Consider the following 20,529-nt stretch of genomic DNA (forward strand, 5'->3'; position numbering starts at 1 on the left):
GGATGCTGATTTAAATTGGTTTTGTAAATTGTACAGCCCCTGTAAAAGGGAATAGGAAAAATGAAATCTTTAACACCCCCCTAATATTTATCTGACAGTCCTGAATAGACGTGTGCTCTCTGTCTCAAGCATCTAATCTGTACTTTTCTTTCTTCGCAGGAATGCTGAAGTTCTGCACAGTCGGCTTTTGTGGGATCGGCAGCCTCATTGATTTTATCCTAATCTCCATGCAGGTGAGCGCCGCGCACAATACTGGAATTGGATTTAAGAAAAAAAAGTGTTTCTCGCTGGACAATTTGGACCGCAGAGAACAATGTGAAGACTTTTTGTATTTGCCGACCTTGAAATGTCGCTAATACAAAATTCACGAGTCTGCCCCATATAATGCCACCCCAGAAGCTGCGGGGTGCTGGAATTTTCTTCTTTTTTTGGTGGCATGCCTTCTGTGTATACTTATATAATGCAGATGGAGGGAAACTGCCTCTAAGAGTTAGCAAGAAAGTTTCAGATATAATTAACCCCTGCAGTCTGAGATCAGCTGATGTGGGCAGATGGTTTCCACATATCCGGCTCCTGATAGCTTGGCGAATCACTAAATTAGCTGAGACTTCCAGCAATCTACTGCAGAGCAAATCTTGATTTATTTCTATGTGTCTGCTAATGCATTTCACTATTCTGCGAGGCCTGCATTCAGTAGACACTTATATGCTATAAGCAATTCCTTTATATATATTATCTGGTACCGCCAAACAGCCATCCTATTCCCTCCCCTGGGACACAGGCACAGGACCGTGAGTAAGCTGCACCAGGAGAGCTTAACCCCTTCCCAGCAGTATAGCGCATACCCTGCCTATCCTGCCCTTCTCTCTAAAGACACACTATATCTCAACCTAAAGAGGCCAAAAGAGTTAACAAAAAACCACACAGTGTTTTTCACTTCCTGTGCCACTTGCAATACTGCCCTGCCCCGAGCTCACAATACTCCGTTATGTGTGGATTGTGACCCGGCCTCTGTGCAACCGCCAACGCCACCGCCGACCCTGCAGAGCCTAGTCCCCCTGAGTGGGCCGCTTCCCTGGCCAAGGCAATAGACTCCCTCCGGGGTCCCTCTTTAAGTGAGACCTTGGAGGACTCTGGCGACGGTACGGATCCGTCCACCAGCAGGGGGCGTACCCCGTCACCAAGGGCCAGAAAACTGACCCATGTCGCGTCCCCTGATCAGGGTCGTGCTTGCGTTTCAGCATCTGCGAGCTCAGTTTCTCGTTCCCCTTCTCTGGGGAACTTAAATGACTCTGAATACGAGTCAGAGGCTTCTTTCGTCCAGGATTCCTCGACTTCCCAAGAGACACTCGATTCTCTTATTGAGGCGGTCAACAAGACCCTGAAGGTGGACGAGGAATCCGTAGCCACTCCGGAACACGTGGTGTCTTTTAAAAAGACTAAACGTGTCCAAAAAGTATTCGTCACTCATCCTGAATTTAAGGAAATTGTACAGAAACACAGGGACCGGCCTGATAAACGCGTCACTGGTCAAAAGCCTATTGAGGCTAAATACCCTTTTGCTCAATGATTGCATCTCACCTCCAAAACGCTCCTATCTTTGTCTGACGGTTCTTCAGTCAAAAACCCCACTGACCGTCAAAGTGACTACCTGGCTCGCTCTGTCTTTCTAGGCCACAGGAGCGTCTCTCTTTCCATCTTTCGCCGCTTCTTGGGTGGCTAAGGCTATGGTCGCTTGGGCGGAGGTGCTTACCACAACCATCCATTACAGTAATCTCCCTCCAGAGGCGATCAACCTGGCTAACCAGATAGCCCAAGCCGGGGACTTCGTAGTTAACGCCTCAATAGACGCGGCCAATTGCGCTGCACTGGCAGCCGCAAATGCAATCTCCATCAGAAGAGCCCTATGGCTCAGAGATTGGCGAGCAGATTCTGCTTTCAAAAAATCATTGACATCTTTGCCCTACCAAGCCGGTCGCTTATTTGGAGAAAAATTGGACCAAATAATCTCTGACGCTACCGGAGGGAAAAGTAAATTTCTCCCTCAACAAAAGCCTACCCGGCCATTTCGGTATCAGCAACAACCTCGATTCCGGCCTTTTCGCAACAATCCCAATTGGTCATATACATCCTCCTCTCCCGGATCAGGAGGAGTTTCGCGCGGAGACAGAGGCTCCCAGGTCTCATACAGACGTAACTGGAAACCCAGACCAAAGTCATCTGGATCTAAGGGAACTAGATCCCTTAGATCCTCCACTCAATGACTCGTCGCAACATCTGGAGGACATCGACAAAGCCTACTTTCGTTCCATCAAGCCTGGCTCTCAGTCGTCCACGACGAGTGGGTCAGAGAGCTGGTGTCCTCCGGATACAAGATAGTTTTCTTCCCCCCCCCCCCCCCCCCTCCAACACGTTTTTTCCAGTCGTGTCCTCCCAAACCAAAGACCACGGCTTTTCTCCGGGCCATACAGCACCACAAGGGAATGGAGTCATCATTCCGGTTCCCCAAGACCAAAGGTTCAAGGTGTTTTCCTCTAACCTATTCGTGGTCTCAAAAAAGGACGGATCGCTGCGACCGATACTAGATCTACAACTTCTGAACAACTTTGTCAAAATTCGACGCTTCAGAATAGAATCTCTCCATTCTGTCTTCGCATCCATGGAAAAGGGAGAGTTCCTAGCATCCATAGACATCAAAGATGCTTACCTCCACATCCCAATTTTTCCTCCTCAACAGTTCCTTCGTTTCGCATTTCACGAGGAACACTTCCAGTTTGCGGTCTTACCCTTCGTCCTCGCCACCGCTCCCAGAGTCTTCACCAAGGTCATGGCTGCTGCCATGGCCATTCTTCATGCTCGGGGAGTAGTGGTACTTCCGTACCTGGACGATCTCCTGATAAAAGGCCCGTCATATCCAGCCTGCGAGGAGTCCGTCGATCTCACGGTGGATACTCTTTCTCACCTGGGTTGGAAGATAAACTTCGAAAAATCTTCTCCGATCCCGGCTCAGCAAATTTCCTTTCTTGGAATGACACTGGACACTTCCAGTGGCCTGGTCATTCTCCCTCCAGACAAGGCCTTGGCCTTGCAGCAGGGAGCACTGAGTCTCTCCCGCCCAGTCTCCCACTCCATTCGTTACAGCATGCGCATTCTCAGGAAGATGGTAGCAGCCATAGAAGCGGTTCCGTTCGTGCAATTCCACCTCCGTCCCTTACAACATGTGCTACTGTCGGCATGGAATGGGAACCCGTTCTCTCTCGACTGTCGTTTCAGTCTGTCTCCACAGGTCAGGCAGACCCTCAGGTGGTGGACGCTGAAGTCCTCCCTGAACCAAGGAAAGTCCTTTCTCCCAGTGCGTTGGCTGGTGGTAACCACCGATGCCAGCCTCTTGGGCTGGGGTGCAGTTTTCAACTACTACACAGCACAGGGGCGGTGGTCCACTCGAGAGTCGCATCTCACCATCAATATCCTGGAAATACGAGCAAACAGACTAGCGTTACTCAGCTTTCACCATCTCCTAGCAGGTCATCCCATCAGAATCCAGTCCGACAATGCCACAGCGGTGGTGTACATCAACCGTCAAGGGGGAACCCGCAGCAAGACGGCCATGCTCGAAATGACCCACATTCTTTGTTGGCGATCCACATACCAGGTGTGGAAAATTAAGCAGCGGACTTCCTCAGTTGCCAGGGTCTCGCCTCGGGCGAGTGATCACTCCACCCGGAAGTTTTCCAGCAGATTTTGTCATTGCTGGGGGATCCCGGATGTGGACCTCATGGCTTACAGGCTAAACAACAAGGTCCCACAGTTCATTACCCGATCCCTCGACCCACGTGCCGTCGGGGCAGATGCCCTGGTCCTGCCGTGGCATCAATTCCGCGTCCCGTGCATTTTTCCTCCTCTTCCCCTGCTACCTAGGGTCATCAAGAAGATCAGGGCGGAGGGGGTACCAGTGATCCTAGTGGCGCCGGGCTGGCCGCGCCGGGCATGGTACGCGGAACTGGTTTAGCTGGTCACCGACGTCCCCTGGCGGCTTCCAGTTCGCATGGATCTTCTCTCACAGGGCCCGATGTTATGACCTGGTGGTTAGGAGCACCCGAAGTGACCTGATGGTTAAAACAGAAAACCTGGGACAAGCTCTGAGGAAGTGGTAACTCTACTGACCGCAATCCCTAATCCTATCACACACACTAGAAATAGCCGTGGAGCGTACCTAACTCTCCCTAGACGCCTCTTCACAGCCTAAGAGCTAACTACCCCTAAAGATAGAAATAGTAGCCTACCTTGCCTCAGAGAAATTCCCCAAAGTAAAGGTAGCCCCCCACAAATATTAACTGTGAGTTAAGAGGGAAGTGACAAACACAGGAATGAAACAGATTTTAGCAAAGGAGGCCGAATCTTCTCTAGAAAGACAGAGGATAGGAAAGGGAACTATGCGATCAGTAAAAAAACTACAAAAACCACGCAGAGTGTGCAAAAAGACCTCCACACCGACTCACGGTGTGGAGGTGCAGCTCTGCACCCCCAGAGCTTCCAGCTAGCAAGGAAATATCATAATAGCAGGCTGAACTGAAACATAGCATGTACTGAAAAATATATTCAAAAACCAATGAACAGCAAATGACTAGCAAGGACTTAGCTTCTGCTGGAGTAGTCAGGTCATCTGAGAATTCCAAGAGAGATCTGAACCAGTACTGAGACATTGACAGCTGGCATGAACTAACGACCTGGGCAGTTAAATAGGGAAGCTAGCAGAAGCAATAAACGAGAGCAGCTAAGAAAGCCAACCTCAAAGATCAGCAGTTCCACTCAAAGCCACCAGGGTGTCCAAGGACAGAACTCACGAAAGTACCATTCACGACCACAGGAGGGAGCCCGAGAACGGAATTCACAACAGTACCCCCCTTGAGGAGGGGTCACCGAACCCTCACCAGAGCCCCCAGGCCGATCAGGACGAGCCAAATGAAAGGCACGAACCAAATCGGCAGCATGGACATCGGAGGCAACAACCCAGGAATTATCCTCCTGACCATAGCCCTTCCATTTAACCAGGTACTGAAGCTTCCGTCTCAAAATACGAGAATCTAAAATCTTCTCCACCACATACTCCCCCTCAACCAACACCGGAGCAGGAGGATCAACGGAAGGAACCATAGGCGCCACATATCTCCGCAACAACGACCTATGGAACACATTATGGATGGCAAAAGAAGTTGGAAGGGCCAAACGAAACGACACAGGATTGATAATTTCAGAAATCTTATAAGGACCAATGAAACGAGGCTTGAACTTAGGAGAAGAAACCTTCATAGGAACATAACGAGAAGACAACCAAACCAAATCCCCAACACGAAGTCGGGGACCAACACAGCGACGGCGGTTAGCAAAACGTTGCGCCTTCTCCTGAGACAACGTCAAATTGTCCACCACGTGAGTCCAAATTTGTTGTAACCTGTCCACCACAGAATCTACATCAGGACAGTCAGAAGACTCAACCTGCCCTGAAGAAAAACGAGGATGAAAACCAGAATTACAAAAAAAAGGCGAAACCAAAGTAGCAGAACTAGCCCGATTATTAAGGGTGAACTCGGCCAATGGCAAGAAGGTCACCCAATCATCCTGATCAGCAGAAACAAAGCATCTCAGATAGGTTTCCAAGGTCTGATTGGTTCGTTCGGTTTGGCCATTTGTCTGAGGATGGAACGCTGAAGAAAAAGACAAATCAATGCCCATCTTAGCACAAAAGGACCGCCAAAACCTAGAAACAAATTGGGAACCTCTGTCCGACACAATGTTCTCCGGAATTCCATGCAAACGAACCACATGTTGAAAAAAAAAATAATGGAACCAAATCAGAGGAGGAAGGCAATTTAGGCAAGGGTACCAAATGGACCATCTTAGAAAACCGATCACAAACCACCCAGATGACAGACATCCTTTGAGAGACAGGAAGATCAGAAATAAAATCCATGGAAATATGTGTCCAGGGCCTCTTCGGGACAGGCAAAGGCAAAAGCAACCCACTGGCACGAGAACAGCAAGGTTTGGCCCGAGCACAAGTCCCACAGGACTGCACAAAAGAACACACATCCCGTGACAAGGAAGGCCACCAAAAGGACCTGGCAACCAAATCTCTGGTACCAAAAATCCCAGGATGACCAGCCAACACTGAACAATGAACCTCAGAAATAACCCTACTAGTCCATCTATCAGGGACAAACAGTTTCTCCGCTGGGCAGCGGTCAGGTCTATCAGCCTGAAACTCCTGCAGCACCCGCCGCAAATCAGGGGAGATGGCAGACAGAATCACCCCCTCTTTAAGAATACCAGCCGGCTCAGGGACTCCCGGAGAATCAGGCAAAAAACTCCTAGAAAGGGCATCAGCCTTCACATTCTTAGATCCCGGAAGGTATGAGACCACAAAATCGAAACGGGAGAAAAACAGTGACCATCGAGCCTGTCTAGGGTTCAACCGCTTGGCGGACTCGAGGTAAGTCAGATTCTTGTGATCAGTCAGAACCACCACGCGATGTTTGGCTCCCTCAAGCCAATGTCGCCACTCCTCAAATGCCCACTTCATAGCCAACAACTCCCGATTGCCGACATCATAATTACGCTCGGCAGGCGAAAACTTTCTAGAAAAGAAAGCACATGGCTTCATCAAGGAGCCATCAGAACTTCTCTGAGACAAAACAGCCCCTGCCCCAATCTCAGAAGCATCAACCTCGACCTGAAAAGGGAGCAAAACATCTGGCTGACGCAACACAGGGGCCGAAGTAAAACGACATTTAAGCTCCTGAAAGGCCTCAACGGCCGCAGGGGACCAATTCACCACATCAGCGCCTTTCTTCGTCAAATCAGTCAAAGGTTTAACCACACTAGAAAAATTAGCGATGAAGCGACGGTAAAAATTAGCAAAGCCCAGGAACTTCTGAAGACTCTTCACAGATGTAGGTTGAGTCCAATCATAAATGGCCTGAACTTTGACAGGATCCATCTCGATAGTAGAAGGGGAAAAAATGAAGCCCAAAAAAGAAACCTTCTGAACTCCAAAGAGGCATTTAGAGCCCTTCACAAACAACGCATTAGCACGAAGGACCTGGAACACCATCCTGACCTGCCTTACATGAGACTCCCAATCATCCGAAAAGACCAAAATATCATCCAAATATACGATCATGAACCTATCCAGATATTTCCGGAAGATGTCGTGCATAAAGGACTGAAACACAGATGGAGCATTAGAAAGCCCGAATGGCATCACCAGGTACTCAAAATGGCCCTCGGGCGTATTAAATGCTGTTTTCCATTCATCGCCCTGTTTAATACGCACAAGATTATACGCCCCTCGAAGGTCAATCTTGGTGAACCAACTAGCCCCCTTAATCCGAGCAAACAAATCAGACAACAGAGGCAAAGGGTACTGAAATTTGACCGTGATTTTATTGAGAAGGCGGTAATCTATACAGGGTCTCAGAGAGCCATCCTTCTTGGCCACAAAAAAGAACCCTGCTCCCAACTGCGACGAAGACGGGCGAATATGCCCTTTCTCCAAGGACTCCTTTACATAACTCCGCATAGCGGCATGTTCTGGCACAGATAAATTGAACAGTCGACCCTTAGGGAACTTACTACCAGGAATCAAATTAATAGCGCAATCACAGTCCCTATGAGGAGGTAGGGCACTGGACTTGGGCTCATCAAATACATCCTGGTAATCTGACAAAAACTCAGGAACTTCAGAAGGAGTGGAAGAAGAAATTGACATCAAAGGAACATCACCATGTATCCCTTGACAACCCCAACTAGACACAGACATTGATTTCCAATCCAGTACTGGATTATGAACCTGTAACCAACACGACAACATTATGCAACACCAAAAAGCGGATATTTTCCTGATGTGCGGGAGCCATGTACATGGTCAGCTGAGTCCAGTACTGAGGTTTATTCTTGGCCAATGGCGTAGCATCAATCCCCCTTAAGGGAATAGGACTCTGCAAAGGCTCCAAGGAAAAACCACAGCGCCTGGCAAACTCCAAATCCATCAAGTTCAGGGCAGCGCCTGAATCCACAAATGCCATAACAGAGTAGGACGACAGTGAGCAAATCAGAGTAACAGATAAGAGAAATTTAGGCTGCAAAGTACTAATGGTGACAGACCTAGCGAACCTCTTAGTGCGCTTAGGACAATCAGAAATAGCATGAGAGGAGTCACCACAGTAAAAACAGCCCATTCTGACGTCTGTGTTCTTGCCGTTCAGCTCTGGTCAAAGTCCTATCACATTGCATAGGCTCAGGCCTCCACTCAGAGGACACCGCCAAATGGTGCACAACTTTGCGCTCGCGCAAACGCCGATCAATCTGAATGGCCAAAGACATTGATTCATTCAGACCAGCAGGCGTGGGGAACCCCACCATAACATCCTTAAGGGCTTCAGAAAGACCCTTTCTGAAAATTGCTGCCAGGGCACACTCATTCCATTGAGTAAGCACAGACCACTTTCTAAACTTCTGGCAATATACTTCTGCCTCATCCTGACCCTGACATAGAGTCAGCAAGATTTTTTCTGCCTGATCCACAGAATTAGGTTTGTCATAAAGCAATCCAAGCGCTAGAAAAAATGCATCCACATTAAGCAATGCAGGATTTCCTGGCTCAAGGGAGAATGCCCAGTCTTGCGGGTCACCACGCAACAAAGAAATAATAATTTTTACTTGCTGAATGGGATCACTAGAGGAGCGGGGTTTCAGAGCAAGAAACAGTCTGCAATTATTTTTGAAATTCAAAAATTTAGATCTATCCCCAGAAAACAAATCAGGAATTAGAGCCTAGAATTCCAACATCGGATTCTGAATTACATAATATTGAATACTCTGTACCCTAGCAGTGAGTTGATCCACACAAGAGGACAAACCTTGAATATCCATATCTACACCTGAGTCCTGAACTACCCAGAGGTTAAGGGGAAAAGAAAGACAAAACAAGCTGCAAAGAGAAAAAAAAATTGACTCAGAACTTCTCTTATCCCTCTTTTGAGATGCATTAACACTTTGTTGGCCATCTGTACTGTTATGACCTGGTGGTTAGGAGCACCCGAAGTGACCTGATGGTTAAAACAGAAAACCTGGGACAAGCTCTGAGGAAGTGGTAACTCTACTGACCGCAATCCCTAATCCTATCACACACACTAGAAATAGCCGTGGAGCGTACCTAACTCTCCCTAGACGCCTCTTCACAGCCTAAGAGCTAACTACCCCTAAAGATAGAAATAGTAGCCTACCTTGCCTCAGAGAAATTCCCCAAAGTAAAGGTAGCCCCCCACAAATATTAACTGTGAGTTAAGAGGGAAGTGACAAACACAGGAATGAAACAGATTTTAGCAAAGGAGGCCGAATCTTCTCTAGAAAGACAGAGGATAGGAAAGGGAACTATGCGATCAGTAAAAAAACTACAAAAACCACGCAGAGTGTGCAAAAAGACCTCCACACCGACTCACGGTGTGGAGGTGCAGCTCTGCACCCCCAGAGCTTCCAGCTAGCAAGGAAATATTATAATAGCAGGCTGGACTGAAACATAGCATGTACTGAAAAATATGTTCAAAAACCAATGAACAGCAAATGACTAGCAAGGACTTAGCTTCTGCTGGAGTAGTCAGGTCATCTGAGAATTCCAAGAGAGATCTGAACCAGTACTGAGTAGGGTTGAGCGAAACGGGTCGTGCATTTTCATAAGTCGCCGACTTTTGGCAAAGTCGGCGTCTCATGAAACCCGACCCGATCCCTGTGCGGGGTCGGCCATGCGGTACGCGATCTTGGCGGCAAAGTCGCGTTTCGTATGACGCGTTTAGCGCCATTTTTTCAGCCAATGAATGAGTGTGAGCAGAGTGATGACATAGGTCTTGGGGGAGTGAACGCCTATTGTCATGTTATCGCTTGTGCGCAGTAGGGATTTGGAATGTGCAATACGAAATTTTCTGTGCTGGGACGGAGGAGGAGGAGGAGGATCCTTCATTGGGTTTCGTTTTTCGGCCGAAACCCGACTTTTAACGGTGGTCGGCCGATTTCACTCGACTTTTAAGACAGTCGGGTTTCACAAAACCCGACTCGACCCTAAAAAACTAAAGGTCGCTCAACCCTAGTACTGAGACATTGACAGCTGGCATGAACTAACGACCTGGGCAGAGTTAAATAGGAAAGCGAGCAGAAGCAATAAACGAGGGCAGCTGAGAAAGCCAACCTCAAAGATCAGCAGTTCCACTCAAAGCCACCAGAGGGTGTCCAAGGACAGAACTCACGAAAGTACCATTCACGACCACAGGAGGGAGCCCGAGAACGGAATTCACAACAGCCCGATTTACCACCAGAACTCCGGGGCCCTGTCTTTGACGGCGTGGCCGTTGAATCCTGGATTCTAGGCCAAGCTGGATTATCCCCCAAGGTATCCTCCACCATGATCAAGGCTAGGAAACCCGTGTCCATGCGCATTTACCACCGTACCTTGCGAATCTTTTTCGCATGTTGCAACGCCCATGGACGATCTCCTCTGGTATTCTCCATTCCTTCCAAATTGGAATTTCTCCAATCAGGCCTAGAGTCGGGTCTCGCACTTAGCTCTCTCAAAGGACAGGTGTCAGCATTGTCAGTCCTGTTCCAACAAATTATTGCCACCAGATTACCGGTTAAGACGTTCATTCAGGGAGTTTCCCGTGTGGCGCCTCCCTACAAAATGCCTCTGGATCCATGGGATCTTAATTTGGTCCTTGGAGCTCTTCAGGAGGCCCCCTTCGAACCACTGCAGGACATCTCTCTGACCTTCCTTTCCTGGAAGGTATCTTTTCTAGTGGCTATTACGTCAATCAGGCGTGTCTCGGAGTTGGCGGCTCTTTCCTGCCGACCCCCATTTCTGATCTTTCACCCAGATAAGGCAGTCTTGAGGACTTTTCCTTTTCTACCTAAAGTCTTTTCCTCCTTTCACCTCAATGAGGAGATTATTCTGCTTTCATTCTGTCCGGCACCAGTCCATCGCGTTGAGAAAGCTCTGCACACTCTCGATGTGGTTAGGGCCCTTCGACGGTACATCTCACGGATGGCTCCCTTCCGCAAGTCGGATGTCCTATTCATACTTCCAGAGGGACAAAGGAAGGGCTCTCCCGCTTCCAAGGCTACTCTAGCCAAATGGATTCGATCGGCTATTCAGGAATCCTATCGTGTCAGGGGTGTTCCTATCCCAGCAGGGATTAAGGCCCATTCTACTCGGTCGGTGGGCGCCTCTTGGGCCATTCGGCACCAGGCATCAGCACAACAGATCTGCAAAGCTGCGACCTGGTCCAGCTTGCATACTTTTACACAACACTACCACATTCATTCTCTATCCTCTTCAGACGCTGCCCTTGGCAGGCGCATTCTGCAGTCGGCGGTACCTTAGCTGTAAGCCAGTGGTACATGGGGTATTAGCAGCTATGTTGCTCCCCACCCAGGGACTGCTTTAGGATATCCCATGGTCCTGTGTCCCCATTGAGGCGTAGGAGAAATAGGGATTTTTGTGTACTCACCGTAAAATCCTTTTCTCCAAGCCAATCATTGGGGGACACCGCACCCACCCAGTTAGCCCTTTTGACTTGATGTTACTTCTTTGGTTTTGACATAGTTTTATTGTCTTTCGTTTAATACTCCTACTGCTTTACTACCGAACTGGATGAATACTGGCCAGTGAAGGGGTGTATACTGCAGAGGAGGAGTTAATCTTTCTATGTTCACTTAGTGTCCTCCTAGTGGCAGCAGCATAACACCCATGGTCCTGTGTCCCCCAATGATTGGCTCGGAGAAAAGGATTTTATGGTGAGTACACAAAAATCCGTATTTATTTATTTTTTCTTGTCTCTTGCAGATTGTTGGCCCGTCTGATGGATCCAGTTATATAATCGACTACTACGGGGCTAGGCTGATCCACTTGACTATCAATAATGAGACATTCAGAGAGTCGCAGTTGTACCCATAGCACCCCAGTAAGTCACGTTTCACATCAAAGGGTATTTTTTTATTTATTTATAAAACCGTCTTTATTGAACAATAAATAAAGGGTACATAGATTAGAAGCATTAGAAAATATTTGACAAATAGTTTTACAGTACTGTGAACATTAGACAGTGTATTATAACTATAGCCAACTCCTCCCCCCCCATCAAAGGGTATTGTAAACTATTCTGTAATTTTAATTTTTTTTTTCTTTCTACATCTAATTATTTTTAATCACTTGCTATAACTTTCTGCTTCACTGTATTTGTCATGTGTGACAAAACCCATCTTCAAAGATTAAAAAAGAAGAAAAAACGACATCGAGAGTGATTAAGTGTAAACTATTGCATTCAGTTTTATTAATCAGGGATAAGAAATATAGGGGTGGGAAAAACCACCAAATAGAGTAGCGGACACAATTCCAAGTGACAATCACACAGGTAAGTATGTATCTATACAGCTGTCTGGCCCGGGTTGATATAAATAATATATAAAAATATGTAAATGTACAAATATATAGATAAAACAAATACATGTAGTTTCAGTAAAATGGAGATCTATATGTGTATCTATGGATATATTAGGAATCAAAATAAAATGCAGTAGTTCATGAATATAGAACAAATACAGTGATACCTGAATGCCCAGGCGGTGTAGTCACCTGAAAATATCAGTAGACCTAAGTAGTATCTGACAGAAAAAGTATAGGTATGTATCTATGGGCAACCTATCTAATTAGTAAAGTGCATAGGTGCCTAAAACACAGTCACTGCTGAGTATGACATGAGGATAGTGATGACTCAATTAGGGTTATCGAGAGACTATACCAATGATGCTTATAATAGTAACAGTAACCTTATTTAGACTATACCTGGTCAGAGTTGATTTGTTTCAAGGAAGTGTCCACCCCGACGCGCGTTTCGGCATCTGCCTTCATCAGGGGTTCAAGGAATAGTGTCCGCTTTTGTATTTGGTTGTTTTTTTCCCACTCATGTAGGATTTTCTATAGATTTAGGCTTCAATATTTAATCTGTGTGCGCTCCGGCCGCACTGTATCCAATGTGAGCAATTTCTCCAGATGGGCCTAAAGTTTGTGGAGAAAGTTATTTACTGTATCAGGACTTATTTTTTTGGAGTACAAGCTGTAGTTTTTACTGGTACCATTTCTAAATACATAGTTTGTTGATCACTTTTTTTCAAGAAAGTCCTCCAGGCCGTCCTTTAACTCATTTGTGAATCATCCATTACAACATTTTGTGGGGGACTGTTCCATAGTCTCACTGCTTGTACAGTGAAGAATCCATAGTCTCACTGCTCGCTCAGTGAAGAGTCTGTGTCTGTGATTATGATTAAACCTTCTTTCCTCTAGACGTAGAGGATGTCCCCTCGTCACAAAGGCCTAGGTGTAAAAGGATAATTAGAAAGATCTCTGTATTATTGTCCCTTCATATATTTATACATTGTGATTAGATCGCCCCTAAACCTTTGTTTTTTCCAAACTGAATAACCCCACTTTTGATAACCTGCCTTGATATTGTAGTCAACTCACTCAATTAATAAACTTTGTTGCTGTTGTTCTCTGCACCTAGTTTCCAGCATACATAAATACCGCTGTAATATTAAATTATCCTCTTCTGTGATGATTTTTTTCACAGTTTTTAATGTCTTCTGCAAATATTGAATTTCTACTCTCTATTCCTGCTACATGATCTTTAATCTGTTAAAAGAGGGCCCAATTCTGACCCCTGTGTGAATCCTGTGACTTAATCCAAGTGTTTCATTATTAACCACCCTTTCTTTTCTAACTGAGCCGATTCATAACCCAATAACACATATTTTTCTCTAGTCCCATTGCTCTCATTTTATGTACCGACCATTTATGTGGCACCGTATCAAACACCTTCAAAGGCTCCAGATAGAGTACATCCATGGTGCTACCCTAGTAGACTCGGAAACTTACCTCCTAAAATCTGATCAAATTAGTTAGACAGGACTGTTCCCTTATAAACCCATGTAGATGCTGGATCATGATCTTATTTTAGGGATATACTCCAGAGTAGCATCTCTTAGAAAAACCTCAAAGATTTTGCCCTCAGTAGAATTTAAACTTCTCTGTCAAATTTCTATTGAAAGTAGCAAGTGAGGGGCTGAAGTGCTAGAGCTCAGCTGTGTACTACAGCCAGTCTCGGCTGTGGATAGCACGGGCACAACTCGTGTGTGTGCGCTCCCTGGGATGTAAGTACATCTGAACAAACAGTTGTGTTCATTTGTGAGAAGAGGTTAAAGGGGCTTGTCTGGGCACAACGTATTGAGGTCCAGCATTCGATACCCCCACTGATTGGCTATTATTTGCTTCAGCCATGGCCGGATGTAAACCGTTAGACTGAAACAGATAGTGTGTAGTGTCCGCTGCTGAGTGCTGCAGAACAGCTCCTAATCTCTATAGTAGGAACTTTTCTGCAGTACTCCACAGCAGCACTACACATTGCAGCTCTGTTTTGCTGCTCTATCCAATGTGTTTCCATCCAGCAGCACCATGCTTAGAGAGTGCCTGCATATCCCCCTGACCCAGGCTTCACATCTTTCCAAGTACTTGGTATAAGAAATGTTTGCTCGCTGCCGTGAGGAGTAATGTCTTTTGTGCCTATCAATCTACAGGAATTACACCTCTAATTTTTATTTTTTATACTCCATATTTTCTTGGCAGCCCCAGAATAAGCCCTTCCGGCGGTGGCTGACTACATTCTCCAGTCCCGATGGTGGATCCCTCATCATTTATTTCATGTGAATTTCCTCTTAGGAGTTTTCTTATTATTATTGCACTGGAGATTATCTGAACTTTCCTGTCTGCAAGACAAAAGTGATTTCCCCAGGATGCCCCCCTGGTGTCATGTCATCACGTCATGGACAATTTCATAATTTTGTGGGGACAACCTGGAGATCGGATGAGGGATCGACTCTCAAGGAATCCTGTACATTAATATTTATTCTTCTTTTACTGGCTGATCACCTAATCCAGACGTGTGAGAATCTCCGGGTGTCAGTACATGCGCGTTCTGATGTCTCGCCCACATTGCCCCGTCTAGCAAACAGCGCAGCGTTCTGAGAAGTAAATCTAGTTTCTTGCAGTCTCCCAGCTCAGAACAGAACATTGCTTTTTAATCTATCATAGTGTTATCAGCATCTGCCAAGAACCCAGACTCCAACATAAGGAATGAATTAGGTTTCCGGACTATTTGTGTTGCTGCAGCTAAATAACTTTCTACCATTAGATTTCAGGAGAACATTGTATTGATCTGGAAAGTGCCGGGATTGTTCTGCCGCCTCGATATATTCACACGGATGATTACCTGTAACTTTCTCTCTGCCGTTCTTGTCGATGCTCCCGGTGTTGGGCTGGAACCTGCACCAACAAAAACTGTAAATGTGGCGATACTGCAGGGACGACTTGTGGTGTGAATATTGCAGATATTTATTTATTTTTATGTAGGTGTCCAATGTTTGTAGATACAGATTACAGGTAATGCACATTAGGAATGGCAATAAAATTGCTTTTTTTTCTTTCTCATTAAATGGGTTTTCAAGGATTTTACTGCCTATACTTAAGAGAGGCCTTTACTAGGCACGTAGTAAGCGTCCACTCCCTGGTCCGCCACAGATGCAAAGAAAAGGGAGCTCAGATATTGCCCCTTTCCTGCAGTACCTGAAACGGCTGTGCCCAGATGTGTGACTTTCTTTAGTACTACGGCCTGGCCCCATTGACTGGAAAACCCCCAGTATTCACACATCAATATCCTAAAATGCCCCAAAAATAGCTTGGGGATTTGGGCAACCTTATTAAGTGGGTTCTGGGAGGTAAAAAAAAAAAAAAAAAAAAAAAAAAAATGAAAACTACATACTCGCCTTCCAGGCTGACACTTCCCATCGGTACTCAACACTGCTTCACAAGTCTATGGCATCCACTTGTGGCGGCGTACTCTACTTGACCACTGCAGCCAGTCGGCAGTCACTGAGTGGAAGGAACAGATTCACAATGATGCTCCAAGTGTAGGTTGAACAGTGTGAGACGCAGCGCTGTGTGAGACGTATCGACCTTTGTCTGAGAGGTGAGTGTACATTTTTTTTTTTTCTACCTTCCTTTGTTCTCCAGTAGTGGATGTGATTTTTTTTTTTTTTCTGATGCAGTTTCATGCAATGCAATTTTTCTTCTATTCCAATCAATAAAAGCCGCTTGTGGACATTGCAGTACCAGTTCCTGCCATAAGGGACACTGTTGTGCACCGCCACCCACTGGACAGCGCTTATAGCGGTTTAAAGCTGGAGTTATTATGGCGACATTCAAATAGTCAATTGCTCATAGTGGCGTGAAATGCTTCCATGCAAGATGAGGATTACTTTTCCTTCATCGTGTCAACCTTTGATGTAGCAGCTGAACAATAATGAAATAGTAACCACATGATATATGGTGCGCTAGGCCGGCAGGCTGCACCCTGGGACCACAGACGCCAAGAGATGCTTTTAATCCAACAGATCGATCCCTTTGTTCTTGCTGTTTTATACCATTACGTATATGATATTTAAAATCGCTCATTGCTATCGGGATCCCTTTCTATAAGCCATCAGCGGAGATAACACTGGTTCTGCTTCCCAAGTCTTGGCCATAGTGAGCTGTTAGACCATACGTTAATGTGATTTGCCTATCATAACCCAATCCTCGGTGTTATGTAATCACCCCCGGTTCTGGCAGCTCTCACTTGGAAGGAATTTTTGCTTTGTCTGTAGTTGACAAGTTTTTGAGATTTACAGCTTTCATATTCAGCTGCCAGGTCACGAGTTCGTTCTCCTATCAAGTCTTGTGTGTATCAGTAAGAAAAGTTTCCCCCTTTTTAAATAATATTTCTCCAACCAACGATAAGATGATAAGGATTTTATATCAGTTTCTGGCTTTTTTGCTACAATTGCCACTTTTATGATAATGAAACATTATTGCTACACAGCAGATACTTTGAGTCTGACACCAGATTTTGCAATAGAAAAACTGCACATAGTACTAAATAAATCCTGATGAGGCTGATGTAGTTATTTCTTAAACCCATGATAGAATGGCTGGCATAATCCTTTAAGAAATGTTATTTCAACCTTCACCCACCTACCCTGAATAACAGCTCCTCAGTGCTCCTCCGCCCTGCTGCCGTTGAATCTTTTCCGACCCAGCCTGATTGACAGCTCCTCAGTGTCCCTCTTCCCTGTTATTGGTGAACCTCTGCCCACACATCCTGATTACCAGCCTTTGTGTCTCCTCCATGCTGCTGAGTCTCCACCTTTAGTCTGATTAACGGTCTCCCAAATCCCTGCAATTGCTCAACCTTTTTCCTGTCTAGCCCGATTGACCCTCAGTGTCCCTCTTGTTGCTGAGATTTCACACTGCTTAGTACAAGCTGCAGCTGACAGTCCAGTTGAGCGGATGGAGATTGAATACACTCGGACTCGAGCTCTTTTATTCAATAGCTGGACTCCTAAAATGTTTGTCTTAATATCCGGATTACACGGCCAATTTGTCATGGTTTTCATACTAAGCACTCCAGCCCCATCTGGTCCAATGTCTGTTTTAAGAATGCCATTTATATTGTGAATTCTGGTGACAGATCCTCTTCAAGGTGCCTGTTACATTTATAAACCTATTGTTGACTTCCCAAGTCATAATCTAGCTGAGGTGTAAAGACTGCAGGTCCCATTTTTCAGTTCTAGTTCCCCTGCAAGGAAGTGTGGAGCAGGGAGGTACCTGTTTTACTGTCTGTCTACCCCCCCCCCCCCCAAGCAATTAGAAAGAGGAAGGACAAGACACAAAGGTAATAAGGGACAAAGCCAATAGAACAACAGGTCCCAGATAGACAAGACAGGTGTGTGGCCAGTAATAAGGAGTCGTCAACAACAATGTACAGGAGTCTTAAGACCTTTGCTTCTGAGGCCATGGATTGACTGCAGTGGTCCCTGGGGGTGTACGGAACATCACCACTGCCACCAGGTAAAGAGAGGACAAGCTGGGGGTACAGGAATAAGGAGGTAAATCGGCAAGAATTAAGTGGGTGAGTGTGTTTTATTCATGTATCCTATTTGTAGTGGTGGCAAATTGTGGAACTATGAAAATCCCTTTAAAACTGCAGTTTTTCATCCTTTTTTTTTTTTAATCAGATACATTTTTATTAAGGAAAAACAATTATAACAAATGACATCAAGCTGTTATTCACAGATAATCATATATTTTATGAACAAAACTCCCCCCCCCATCCCACCCTCCTTCGAGTCCCCTTTAATGCCTTTCCAATTTCCCATCCGATATATTCCCTCCCCAATTCAAATACAATTGTATAGTATGAACATCATCTATACCATTATGCATCCTCCCCACAATTCTAATTCCATTCTATCCATGGCTGCCATATCTTTTGAAATACATCTAGTTTATTTCTCTTAGTATAGATACTTTTTTCCAATAAAATTATATGATCCGCCTGCGTAAGAAAGTCTCGTCTAGTCGGAGGCTCCTCCCTGATCCAGAACCGAGCTATCAATTTCCTTGCTATGAATAACAGTCTAGCAATCGCCAGTTTAACCATAGATACCACTGCTATTTCTTCCACATAGCCTAATATACAGACCAAAGGGTCTCTGGGAATGACACACCTACACTCACCGGCCACTTTATTAGGTACACCTGTCCAACTTCTTGTTAACACTTAATTTCTAATCAGCCAATCACATGGCGGCAACTCAGTGCATTTAGGCATGTAGACATGGTCAAGACAATCTCCTGCAGTTCAAACCGAGCATCAGTATGGGGAAGAAAGGTGATGTGAGTGCCTTTGAACGTGGCATGGTTGTTGGTGCCAGAAGGGCTGGTCTGAGTATTTCAGAAACTGCTGATCTACTGGGATTTTCACGCACAACCATCTCTAGGGTTTACAGAGAATGGTCCGAAAAAGAAAAAAAATCCAGTGAGCGGCAGTTCTGTGGGCGGAAATGCCTTGTTGATGCTAGAGGTCAGAGGAGAATGGGCAGACTGGTTCGAGCTGATAGAAAGGCAACAGTGACTCAAATCGCCACCCGTTACAACCAAGGTAGGCCTAAGAGCATCTCTGAACGCACAGTGCGTCGAACTTTGAGGCAGATGGGCTACAGCAGCAGAAGACCACACCGGGTACCACTCCTTTCAGCTAAGAACAGGAAACTGAGGCTACAATTTGTACAAGCTCATCGAAATTGGACAGTAGAAGATTGGAAAAACGTTGCTTGGTCTGATGAGTCTCGATTTCTGCTGCGACATTCGGATGGTAGGGTCAGAATTTGGCGTAAACAACATGAAAGCATGGATCCATCCTGCCTTGTATGGAGCATCTTTGGGATGTGCAGCCGACAAATCTGCGGCAACTGTGTGATGCCATCATGTCAATATGGACCAAAATCTCTGAGGAATGCTTCCAGCACCTTGTTGAATCTATGCCACGAAGAATTGAGGCAGTTCTGAAGGCAAAAGGGGGTCCATCCCGTTACTAGCATGGTGTACCTAATAAAGTGGCCGGTGAGTGTATATACCAATTCAATCCGATTCAATACAACTGTCCAGAAGGCAGACAATCTAGGGCAGTGCCACAGCATGTGTAACATGTCCGCCTGTTCCTGCGAACATCGTGGACACTCGGAATCAGACCTCAAACCCATCTTGGACAGTCTGTCGGGAGTTCTGTAGGCTCTATGAATCACATATAATTGAGACATCCTCCCAGGTTCGCTCATAGAGATCTTAGTCACATATTCTAAAATAGATTCCCATCTATCATCATTTAACTCTCCCAATTCAGCTTCCCATTTCACTCTAAACTTGATGGGATGTTTGACTAGAAAGGTGAATAACAAATCTCTATACACTTCTGAAATTGCCCCCCTTGTCCCGCTGTTCTCCAAAATAGAAGCCAGTGTGATATCAATCTGGAGCAGTTTTTCATCCTTACCACAGAGCCTCATAATAGTCTGACGCTTCCTATTCTGTAGAGGTCATTTCTCATCATCACAGATAGAACTACATTGGTAATAGCCAAATATAGATAATACAGGACCCACCAATTACGATAGCTGTCACAGCTCACCTTCCCTCCCTCCCTGCACAATGGCCTTTGCACAGAACAATGACTGATAACCTCTATATACAGTAGATAACACAGGATCCACCATTCACAATAGGTGATGTCACAGCTCACCTCCTCCTCCTGTACAATGACTGAATACACCTCTATATACAGTAGATGACAGGATCCACCATTCACATTAATGTCACAGCTCACTAATTCCCCTTTCCTACACAGGTCAGAGTATTCCCACATCATTCTATAGAAGTCATTTATCCCCATACTGTTCTTGCAGTCCACCTGGCAGCTGTATCGCACACCTATAAATGCGATTAATAACAGTTCAGCCGCCCCCATAATCAGGTGCAGGAAATAGAACTAAAATATT

General features: G+C 45.7%; 1 protein-coding gene across 2 annotated transcripts in view; it reads left to right on the plus strand.

Annotated features, from left to right (window-relative positions):
• The window catches only part of TM2D1 (TM2 domain containing 1), a 115,388-nt gene that overhangs the window by 18,152 nt on the left and 76,707 nt on the right, over positions 1 to 20,529 (plus strand). The window contains exons 5-7 of one of the 2 annotated variants that reach the window (XM_077277159.1): positions 160 to 233; positions 11,891 to 12,008; positions 14,726 to 15,605. In XM_077277159.1, the coding sequence (XP_077133274.1) occupies positions 160 to 233; positions 11,891 to 12,001 (185 nt within the window). In that variant the 3' untranslated portion in view covers positions 12,002 to 12,008; positions 14,726 to 15,605. Of the gene's footprint in view, positions 1 to 159; positions 234 to 11,890; positions 12,009 to 14,725; positions 15,606 to 20,529 lie in introns of those variants that run through there. The other variant, XM_077277160.1, reaches the window with a different exon arrangement.

This window comes from Ranitomeya variabilis, chromosome 8, assembly GCF_051348905.1.
Source record: "Ranitomeya variabilis isolate aRanVar5 chromosome 8, aRanVar5.hap1, whole genome shotgun sequence".
NCBI lineage: Eukaryota > Metazoa > Chordata > Amphibia > Anura > Dendrobatidae > Ranitomeya > Ranitomeya variabilis.